An 11,522-nucleotide genomic window follows, 5' to 3' on the forward strand; every position below is an offset into this window, starting at 1 on the left:
CACTAATCCGTGTATTTTCCCATTGTTTTCCTTTTTCCTGTTTTTTTTTAACTTTCCAATCCCTAAACCAGTTCCACGTTTCAAAATTTCTCAGATTTCCAGTTTCCTTGTTAAGGGTGCAATGCCACGCGTCTTCTCTTGCTACCGCAAGCCCCGCTATCCAACAGGGTGGCCACTCGGTCGTGCTGCAGAGGCGAAACTTTCCACCCATACGTTCCTGTTGGCGGGGCATTTAATTAGGACCAAAGTAATTGTTGCGGATTTTTATTTAAGGGCGGTCTCGCAGCAGCTCAAACGGCATCTCCGCTAATTTTTGCTAACTTCATCGCGTCACTTTGAAGGAGAGGAAGCGCCTGCCCCTGCCCAGCAGCAAACCCCCCCCGGGCTCGCCCGCCCGCGCACGGCAGACCCGGCGGCAACCGCAGGAGCGCGGAGAGGAGCCCGTCACCCCTAACCTGGGCGTCAGAAAACAAGTACTCGAGAGCCTTAATGTTTAAAGCTGCATTAACGCTTCGGTGCTTTCAAAGAACGGTCCCGGAGCCCCTCTCGCATCCCAAACCCAAAAAGGGCGCGAGGGTCTGGCGACCGCCGGAGCGTCAGAGCCACGCTGGGAGGGGGGTCCCCGGCGCTGAAACCGGCGCTATTGAAAAATGGGGGGTGGGCGAAGGGGGCTGGATGCGGGCGGATGGGGGCAGGTCGGGCCGGAGGAGGGCGAATGTTTCCTGCCCGCCGCCGCCGCCCCCCGGCCGCCCCCCGCAGCCGGGCGGAAGTCAGCCCGCGCCGTCGGAGCTTAAAAGGCTCCCGCACGCCGCAGCGCCCCAGTGCCGGCGGCCGCAGCGGGGCCGGAGCCAGCGCCGCCGCCAGCCCCGCGCCCCCCCGGGGCCGCCCTCCGCACCCCGCCCGGCGGGGAAGGCGCCCGGCGCGATGGCTCTCCCCGGATCCCACGCCGCCTGGGACGGTGCTGCCGCATCAGTGAGTAATTCCTGCTAATTCACCCCCCGGGGCCGGTGGGCTCCGGCTCGGCAGATCGCGGGGGAGGCGGGCGTTTTAGTTTTCACTGCTTTCCCCCCGCCGCCCCCCCCCCCCCCCACACACACTCCCCACCTCCTCTCGCCTCTTCTTCGGGTTTTATATTATTTTTGTTTTCTCAATAAAACACCACGCGAAGAGGCGAGATGACAAAGGAAATGTGATCCTAGGCGCTGCAGGGGCTCAGAGCGAGAGAGAACCGGAGAGGAGGAGGAGGAGGAGGGGGCGAGCGTAGCGCTCTCGGATAGCATTGCACAGCGGCTCCAATTTGTGCGAGCGAATATAATACACCCCCCATGAATAATTCAGGGCGGCCGGCGGGGACCTGCCGCTGCTCCTCTGCCCGGCCGCCGCAGCCTCTGCGAGCCGCGCCGAGCCCGCGGCACTGAGCGGCCGGCAGCAGCCGGGTACCGCGTGTGCGCCGGGGCTGCTGCGGGCTCGGCGCTGCCCTCCGCGGGAAGCCCCGCGTAAAGGAAGGCGTCCGGCGGGAGCCGGCACTCGGAGAGGCGAGAGAGGGGACTGCCCTTCTTGGCCCTCCTCGGAGCCCTTTTATTCTTCCCATCTCCTCCTCCGCGTCCCGCCAGCGTGAGTCTCTGCCGGTGGGGTGGGCACCAACGCCGCCCTCCATCCCCACCCCCCAGTCATGCGGTGGTGGAGCAGGCGTCGGCGGGGGAAGACTGGAGCCGGAGAAGTCTGCCTGGCTACTGTGTTTCAGTGCCTCTCTCTCTCCTAGAGCTGCTCTGGATTGCAAAAGTGGAGGGGGGGAACTGAAACGAAATTTCCCCTTCCCCCCCGGCAAGCACAGGTTTAAAGGAAAAGAGGAAAAAACCCAACGCCCCAAGAAGAAAGAGCGAAACTTGAGTTAAGCCCCTGCTGCCCCCCACCCGGCCGGCCGAGACGGACTTGCACTGCCGCCCCGACCCGGTTCTGCGGCCGTGGGAACCGGAGCCGAGCCCCGGCGGACAGAGTTCGGTCCCCGCTGGATGAGGCGGGGATCGGGCGGTCGGCGCCCATGCACTTTCCGTTTAGGAAGAGGACAAGTAACCAAACCACGTTGTCAAACTGCTGACCCGAGGGGGAGATGAGAAGACCGTGTGAGGTATTGACCGATCGGGGAATCGATACAATTTGTCTAATGCAACGGGGGATCGGGGGTTAAGTACATGAGAGGGAAGAAAGGATCCATTTACTGAGGGAGAACGGGACGGCTACACCTTGATACCAAAAATACTCCCCCCTCCCCGCAGCAGCCAGCCCGGCAGCAGCGACGTACGAGGAGAGGACCCAGCTCCCTGCAGACCGCCGGATCGATGACACCGTATTTGCAAAACCGGCCCATCGATCCCACTTGGCAAAACGACTGATCGATGCCAGCTTGCTCGTAAGCTGCTTGCAGAACTACTTTCTCCCCGCGCCTCTGCTTTTTCCGCCCACGCTTTTTTTTTCTTTTTTTCTTTTTTTTTCTTTTTTTTCTTTTTTTTTTTTTTTTTTTTTGAGGGAGGAGAGACACGTTTTTGCCCCCCCATCGGGGAGTCAGGCCCATCGCAAATGGCTTCGTTTCCCGAGTCCGACTTCCAGATCTGCCCGCTGTGCAAGGAGATGTGCGGCTCGCCGGCTCCCCTCTCGTCCAACTCCTCCACCTCCTCGTCCTCCTCGCAGACCTCCACCTCCTCCGGGGGCGGCGGCGGCTCCTCCTGCGGGGGCCCGCCGCGGCGGCTCCACGTCCTGCCCTGCCTGCACGCCTTCTGCCGCCAGTGCCTGGAGGCGCAGCGGCACCCCGGCGCGGGGGACGCGCTCAAGCTGCGCTGCCCCATCTGCGACCAGAAGGTGGTGATCTCGGAGCCCTCGGGCATGGACGCGCTGCCCTCCTCCAACTTCCTCCTCAGCAACCTGCTGGACGTCGTCGTCGTGGCGGCCGCCGCCGACGAGCAGAAGAACGGGCGCGCCGCCGGGACCGGCCCCGCCGCGGGCTCGGGCGGGGGCGGCGGCGGCAACAACCGGCACCACGGCCGCCCGCCGCCGGGGCCGCCCCGCGCCGCCGGCTCCTCGCCCGCCGCCGCCGCCTCGGCCGCGCCCTCCTCGACGTCGTCGTCCTCCTCCTCCTCGGGCGGCGGCGGCGGCGGCGGCTCGGCGGCGCTCCTGCTGCGGCGGCCCCACAGCCGGCAGGGCGAGCCCCGCTGCAGCTCCTGCGACGAGGGCAACGCCGCCAGCTCCCGCTGCCTCGACTGCCAGGAGCACCTGTGCGACAACTGCGTGCGGGCGCACCAGCGCGTCCGCCTCACCAAGGACCACTTCATCGAGCGCTTCGCCGCCGGTCCCGCCGCCACCGGCCCCGCCGCGCCGCTCGCCCTCAGCCCGCCCTATCCCGCCTCGCCGTACAACATCCTCTCCGTCTTCCCCGACCGGGCCAGCTACTGCCAGCACCACGACGACGAGGTGAGCGCGGTGTGCGGCACGGGAGGGAAGGAGGGAGGGAAGGGGCGGCCGCGCTCCCGCCCCTGGCCGGCGCCAGAGGGCCCCCGCCCGCATCGCTCGCTGCCGGGGGGCGGCGGGGACCGGCCGCGGGGCTGGGGACAGGGGGCGGGAGCCGCTGACACACCGGGGAGGGCGTGCGGAGGGGCCGCAGCGTCCCGGCAGCGCCCCGCTCCCACCGGGCGCTGCTCCGCTCCGCCGCCCAGGAGGAGGAGGAGGAGGAGGAGGAGGAGGAGGAGGAGGAGGAGGAGGAGGAGGTGAGCCGGGGGGCCCCTCCGCGAGGAGCGGGACGTGCTGTCCCCGGAGGCGGCCGGCGGAGCCCCGCTCTGCCCGTGAATGGTTTGCAGCGGGGGCATTGGGCAGCTGCGGGCTCTTTGCCCCTCAGAGGGAGGGAGCTGGTCGGGCGCGTACCGAGGGGCGGCGGGGCCGTGGAGATGGACGGAAAAAAAAAGTTGGAGTCCCCCAGAGTCCCGGTATTTAATTAAACTGGCTTGAGGAATCTGCTTTCCACAGTCGTGTTCGGTGTGTCTCCGTGTTCGGAGAAAGAAAAACGAATAAATAGGGAAGGAAAATAACCGTGTTGAGAAAAGGACATATTTTTGATTATTTAATTATAAAGAAATGAAAGGTAGTGAAAAAGTTAGCAGAGATACTCATGCTTGCACATGCCAGCTGCATCTACTGCTCTTGGTCAACATTTTGTCTGCCTCTGTGGTGGCAAACATCTACTGATGCAAAAACAGGAACTGGCTTTATGTGGTGTTAATTTAGAACGCTTCGGCTCTGCAAGTTCTGGTTCTGGTGACCCTAATTATTGTTTCATAGATCTTAAAAGAGGCAGTGGCTTCTTCAAAATGTACTTGAAAGTGTCTTAAGTTTCATTGGGATAGTTTCTTGCTGTGATAGTTTGAAACTTGAATTTTCATTTGAGGCTGGAAAATGGCGATGTGCTGACTTTCCCCTTTTGCTCTGGGGGTCAACGCGAGGGGCTTTTGCTGGAATTTTCCAGTAACCAGTGTTGGAGGTAGTTTCCTCCCAGGATGAAATTGCACATCGAGGGGCTTCAAGGGAAAACCTGCCCGAGGACAGGGGTAGTAGTACAAGAGTTTCCTGTGGGATGCTTGCTTAACTGATACATGAAGGCATTTAGCCTAGGGAAATGTGATGCCTTTGTCTTCAGTTTTCAGGGGCACTTTTTCTATCTCCTCTAGTGTTGCTACAGCTATGAAATAATTCTAGAAAGGTTTGGCATTCTGTGTTTTTTAAAGTTTGTGGCAGAGGACAGACTGTATGAATTCTGTGGAAAAAGAAAGACCTTAAAATGACATTTGGGGGTCATGAAGTGTGACTGAGGAGCAATCAAGTTTTTAACAAAAAAAACCATGCAACCCAGAAACGTTATGGCAACGGGACTGCTTACAGCTTTTTGTGGCATCTCAGGATCTCCCTAAGAGTGTGCTTTCTGAAGTGTTTGTGTAATACTGAATGCTAGACTGAAATGAGGCATGATGTTCTTAAGACACCAGAAAAAGCCATCTTTTCTTGCATTCATTTTGGAGTGTAACTTTGGTCTTGTGGTACAGGCTAGAAAGCTTCTAGTTTTGTTTTTCAGGATGAAAGTTCTTTTTGCAGTGTGTAAAGTGAAACAATTGAGGGCTTTTGGCCATAACACAGAATATCCAGCTTTAAATGCAATATATTCTTCATCACTTAGTTAAAAGAGTAGCTGGGATTGGAGTTCTCAAGGTATATTGTGGACTTAAAAACTTAAATTGGAAAGGGAACAAAGGTATTTAGCCTTGCTTAAGCTGTACTAGAAGTAACTTCTGAAAAAGCTTAATTTGTTTTACATACATGATTTTACTTTCAGCAGTGTGCTCTGGAAAGGGTACACCTCTTAAAAGATTGGGTTTGGGTGTTCCTGTGTCCTGTAGACCTAGAAATTGTTTTAAAACAAGTAAGTATTTTCAAGCCTTCAGCTCCTGTTGAGAAAGGCTTTTATTCTGCAAATTAATGATCTACTACTGTTCTTGATTAGTGCGTTTTGGTGGGCTCCTTAATGGGGATGTGCCTGATCAGTATTTGCAAGTATTTATTATTCATTCAAGGGGAATTGTTTGGGAGAGACTGACTGCTGGGAACAGTTTGTCCTGTAAATCTTTATCACTTTGGCTAAAAATATGAGTGAAGTGTACAACTTTTTTTTTTCTAAGAAAGGGTGGCTGCAAAACTGTGAGGGTTATTGCTTGTTTAAGAATGCTATTTACAGCCTCGTAAAAGGAACGATAATAGAAAGGCAGCCTTCCAGGAGAATACTTAGTGCATCACTTAAGCACTTTGTTTGGCTAATAGTGTAAAAACAAACCTAAAATGCAAGGCAGGAATGGTAGCCTGAAACCTTAATACTAGTAGTTAAAAACTCTGGTTCTGCTCAGTATGTGAGAAAAGCTGGTGAGCAGGATATTCCCTCAGATTAATTCAGGCAGGTAAGTTTTGGGCACAGGCAGATCTCATCTGCAAGATGCTGGAAGAGTAGTTCTCTTACATGCAGAGCTCTCCTTCCCCAGGATATATCCTCCTTACACTGTTACAAGGAGTTTGACCCCATCCCTGAGGGTTTTCTGTACAAAAGTTGTTGGCTCCTTTATTTTGTGCCTCCTTGCCTAGGACACGGTTCTCCTGTCCTAATACTGCTACTCACGTGTCACCTTTCGTCCTGTTCCTCTCTGGTCTTTCCACCCCTCCACTGTCCATTCCCCATAATTTTCCCTCATTCCACCTTCGTTTTGAGACTCCCTCGAGTGAGAAGGGAAATAGCACCGTGGGTGGTTACTTACTGGGTGTTCCAAGTCTCAAAACAAGACTACACATACACATTTGCCAGACAAGATCAGTGTAGTTGCTCATCCTCTTAATGCAGAGAAATGCAGATTTCAGCTTTTAACTGGGATGTCTGGTGTAGTCTCTTTAGTCGAGATGGTTCTGGTCACAGTTGAGCTGTTGACTCCTGTTGTGTGCTTTGAGTACCTAACAGTCTCTGAAACAGAGAATATTGACTGTTGGAATAGTGGCAAACATTAAAGAGAGTGGAACCCTGAACACTGCTTTTGGGGTGGCAGTGCATGCAGATACAATAGTGATGCATGAAAGAAAATGAATAAAACTGTTGTGGGGTGGGGGGGAAGCAAAAGCCAATTCTTTGTCATAGAGCTTCTGTTGAAATCCAGTCTGGTGGTTTACCACTGGGAACCTCAGTGTCTGATGTAAAATGCTATCATGGTGGCAGGGGAAATGCTTAAATTTGGATATTTCAAAGCATTCTACAAAAGTAACCATGCTGCAACCCTGATTTTTTTTTTTTCCTTGCGGTGTTTTTTTTGTATGGACAGAACTATCACTGCTACAGTAGCAGCTAGATGTTATAAAAACCAACTAGACTAAGACTAGAGAAATATTTTACTTTAGTCTTACTCATAATTAAATCAAATTTCCTACCTGATACATCAATTTGTTCTTGATTGTTTCATCTCTGACTGAAAGAGCACCTTTTTTTTTTCTTGGAAGTATTAATAAACCACGATTTTAGAATATGTTGGAACAGCTGTAGGACACTTGGCTTGTATTGATAAACTATCTGGATTCAAGTGAGTTTGCAGAAAATGGAGAATGACACAAGTTGCAAGTTGAATAATTGGGGTTTCATTTATGCCAGAGCTCATTCCTTGTGTGCTTTAATATAACACTTCCTGATGACAGTAGTGGATGGTCAAAACACTTCAACAGCAGACCTCTAACACTTTCTAGGGAAAGTGTGGAGTTGCCAAATTCAGTCAGCTTAATGGTGTGTGACCCTTCTAGTTCTCATTGTTCTATAGATTCCATTTTAGAGGTGGTTCTTGGACTACCAAGACAAACAGGACAAAACCCTGTAGCACCACAGCTCTGCTCCCTCCATTGCAAGAAAGACTTTTAAAATCCTTTCTCCCTTGTCCTTGGGCACACTGCTCCTCCCTTTTCCTTTTATCAAGTCTATCTTTTGTCAGGTTCTTAACTGATCAGATTAATTTACAAACTCTTAAGTTTCTTGCCATATCAGTGAGTTGAAATAGTTCATGAGGCTTTTGGAGCATGTAGACAACACTTGCTAAAATCAGATTGCTATGTTGAATCCTGGGGTTGCGTATATTCCTGGATTTCTTATCTTTTCAGGTTACAGATAAAATGCTTTCCTTATTGTTTTACAGATTGTGAAAGATGCAATTTTTGGAGGATTGTACATGTATAGGGGAAAACATTCAACTGCATAGCAGTCAGCTGAACTGAAAGCTACTTACCTGGTACCTTGGCTAAATTTGCTGATTGAATTTATGTCTAAGCTGCTCTAATGTAGGGTAAAGCTGTGGTTTCACAATAGGGAGCAAGCTGTCTTAACATCTCACGGCTGCTCAGAGAATAGGGGATCTCCCTTCCTCCTCTGTTCTCGCCAGGCTTGGCTGTGCGTGCTCAGGAGATTCTTCTGTGATCCAGTTTAACTCACTCAACATGACAGAAAACTTCCCCTTTTGCTAGCACTGGTATAAGTTTATTTTAATTGCAAGCTGAACTGGTATGAGGGCAAAGGAGGTACAGAGTGGTTAGACAGGAATGGTAGGTTAAACGTGGTTGCCTTTGTGTAATGGCTTTCCACACTGCCAAATGCTGGGGTTTGCTCCCTGGTGCTGCCAGTGCCATCCCACCCACGCGGCTCGCCACAGCACTTGGCGGATGCAGAGGGAGTATGCCCGAGTTCCCAGTTCCAGTTCTGCATCTCTTGCTCCAGGGTTATTTATATTACAGCCTCTTGCTGGTTCTCTTGGTAATGTTTAAGGTTTTTGCTGCCTAACAAAATGATTAAGAATTTTAGGAGTGCATCCTGAGGCAGTGGTCTTAAAATGTGATACTTTGTGTTGCTGGTGTTGTGACTGCCCGAGCTTCATCTTTAAAGAAAAATGTGCACATGATCTAGAGAAATTCATACTTCCAGTGTATGTAAGAAACTGCATACAGTTCTTTGTACTCATGCAGCCTTCATTTATCATACTTACTGTGTCTTTTCTGGTATCAAATGCACATACAGGTGCCCATCTGAAGACAGTGCTTCAGATTAGGTTACTGACACTTATGTTTTCCTTTTAACTTTTTCCTGATAAAGAAAGCAGGGTAGTGATTTATTTTGGTCATATGTGATTTATGGAATGTGAATTTAACATCCCTAGGATAAGGGGTTGAAATAATCTTGTTTTTTTCACTTTTTTTTAAACTTACAAATACTGTTCAGCTATCAGGTGTTAAACCTCTGGGATTATTCTGCCTTACCTTCACTTCAGATACCTCTTCCCCATCACATCTTTATGTCCTGGCTCTTCCCTGCATGCAGAAGCATTTTTATTTAACTCTCCTTTAGTAAGAGAATTAAAACTTCAGGTTTTAAACAGCTTTAATACCATACTGGACAGAATCCAAACACCCCTGCTTTGCAGTGACTGGTGTTGAAATCCGCTCACCATTTTAGGGTAAATACAGCAAAGTTGTCAGGTTTTTCTCTTGGTGATAATATGATTTTGTTATGCTACTGGCTTAATTAAACATGACTTCAGACAATTTCCAGTGAGGGAAAATTGGAAGAAGCAGCAATGCCTTGGATGTTCAGGCAACTTTCATGGACTGTTTTTACTTGGAACATGTCTTTGAAAACCCAAGAGTATTGCTGTGTGTAAGGGTATTGTGCTTGCAGGCTGCAGCATAGACCTCTGAGGTAATAGTGACTTTCCTAGAGAACATACAACTGGAGATGTGCATGCAATAAATAGGCATGAAACTAGACTACTGTGTACCTGTGATTTTGGTTTTTTTTTAAATTATGGTTTTGTTAGAACTGATGTCTTGAAGCGTATCTCATAACTGGGGGAGAAGGTCTGGCTGAATTTTTGCTTCAATTTAGTGACAAAATCTTGGCATCACAAGTAGCAGTTTCTCCTTTCAGCTAAAGCTTCAGAGCATGTAAACACACTTGCTAGCCCAGGCATCCTTAAAGGAAAACTACTTAGTTCCTCTGTTTAAAGTCAAGGAGGTATCATTCCTCTTTCAATACTGTCTTGACCCAGTCTCTTCCTAGCTTTCCTCCCATACTCCCTTCCTTCCTGCAAAGCTGTTGGTGTCTTTCCATCAGACAAAGAATCACGATGTGTTGAGAGCATAGATCTTAAGCTGCACGAACAATGCACTGAATGCAAGACTAATGTTGCCACAGATAAGATTTCACAGAAGGGGTTTATTGTCTTCAGCTGTAATCCACTTTCAGTAGAGCAGTTACAAATATAATCTTGGATTGTAATTATGTAGCACATATTTTTTACTAATGCTTTTAACCTATCATTCCAAGGCTTTAACTTGGAGTGTAGAAATACTGGGGGGGAATGGGACTGGCTACTGCTTGTCAATCCAAGTATTAGTTAATGTAATGAATGGATGTCCCTGATCCTAAAATATATTAAGCATATTGACTTTGTTTCAGCTGTTCTCCTCATGGGCTCAGCTCAGCTCCAGTTCCTTCCATAGGTTGTTTTCTTTCTCTGGCTGTGCTTGAAGGAGGGCTCTGTGGGTGGGATGGGTTTGGTCCTCCTAACAAATTAGGCTTGTGCATCCAAATCAAGTCACAGAAATGGAACAAAAATATGTTAAGGAATTGGAGCATCACTATGTGCCAGCTTCTACCTTGAACACAAAAACTTCTTCACTACATAATGTCACCTCAGACATTATTTTATCTTTTCTCTTTGTTCTACCATCTTAAAGAAGATAAATTGTATGTGGCTAAGACAGTAGTGTGCTTCTTTACTCAAGTTCCTTTGATTCTCAGCTACTTGTTTCTTTCTCTACCAACCCTCAACAAAACAAATTCAGTTACAGAGTCCATAGCTGCTGATCTTTTTTAGCAACTAGAAATGTTGGCCAGCTTTGAATGGTCTAGCTGTATAGCATAGTATGAAAAGGAATAAAACCCAGTACCCATGGATGAGGCTCATGAATATGTGTTCTGTGTTGTTCAGGCATCTCAGATATGTGTGCAATACTGACACAAGAATTAATTCATAGTTACATGTTCAGCTCTTAAGAAATAAGAGCTCCGTTCCTGTTATTTCACTTGAGCGTGTAATATGCACTGCTAAAACCCCAGATGGTGAACTTTTTGGATAGGATGATGACTAGTTAGCAGTCTGCCTCATGTGTGGTTGAAATATTTTTGAAGTGACTAAGACTTGAACTGGAAACTTCAAATGCTTATTGTTTTATGGTTCTGTGTGCTTTGTGCTGTATGCCTCTGCACTGGTGCTGACTTGGAGAAAATGGATTACCTCCCAGCAGCAGGGAGGCAACTTGAGGCAAGCTCTAGACTTGTTGGACTGGCAATGGGTGCGAGTCACTTTTCAGAGTTGGGTAGCTTTTAACATTCTGGGGATTGTGAGGTATGCCTTGAATGCTACAGAGAAAATGACCTCAACTGAAAAAACATGTGAATTGCCTTTAAACTCATTTCTGAAGTAGATAAATTAATCCAGCCAAAGGTGAATGTTGTCACCTCAGCAGCTATGTTTTACTCCTGTGTGTTACTACAGTACTATCTCTCCTAGGATCACACAAGCAATCACAAGGCTGCTGTCATACCAGTGCTTTCCAGGGATATGGGAATAGCAAATGCTCACTCGCCCTTGGATCTGTGTTGTGGGGAGAAGGGTGCTTTAATGAGCTAAAGGTAGTAGCTGAACTTGCATTGCATCATCTTCCCTCTAATTCTGGATAGTCACCACACATAACCAAAATATTTAAAGGTGTTCTGTGAAGTTTGCTAAACCCTATCTCTTTCAGTTGACTGCTTCTATTACATGCCCACCCCATATATTTTGTGGATAGCCAATGTTGTTATAAACTACCATCTACTGTAAATATTTCGCTTTGCTAGGCAAGGTATTGTGAATGTGCAG

General features: G+C 49.4%; 1 protein-coding gene across 1 annotated transcript in view; it reads left to right on the top strand.

The window, feature by feature from the left end:
- The first annotated feature begins 2,276 nt into the window (after nt 1–2,276).
- TRIM71 (tripartite motif containing 71) overlaps nt 2,277–11,522 on the top strand; it is a 61,351-nt gene continuing 52,105 nt past the window's right edge. Inside the window, exons 1-2 of the mRNA XM_086850316.1 lie at nt 2,277–2,410; nt 2,527–3,465. Coding sequence (XP_086706442.1) covers nt 2,578–3,465 — 888 coding nt within the window. The 5' untranslated portion in view covers nt 2,277–2,410; nt 2,527–2,577. The remainder of the gene's footprint in view (nt 2,411–2,526; nt 3,466–11,522) is intronic.

Source organism: Cyanistes caeruleus, chromosome 1 (genome assembly GCF_971803275.1).
Source record: "Cyanistes caeruleus chromosome 1, bCyaCae1.hap1.1, whole genome shotgun sequence".
Lineage (NCBI taxonomy): Eukaryota > Metazoa > Chordata > Aves > Passeriformes > Paridae > Cyanistes > Cyanistes caeruleus.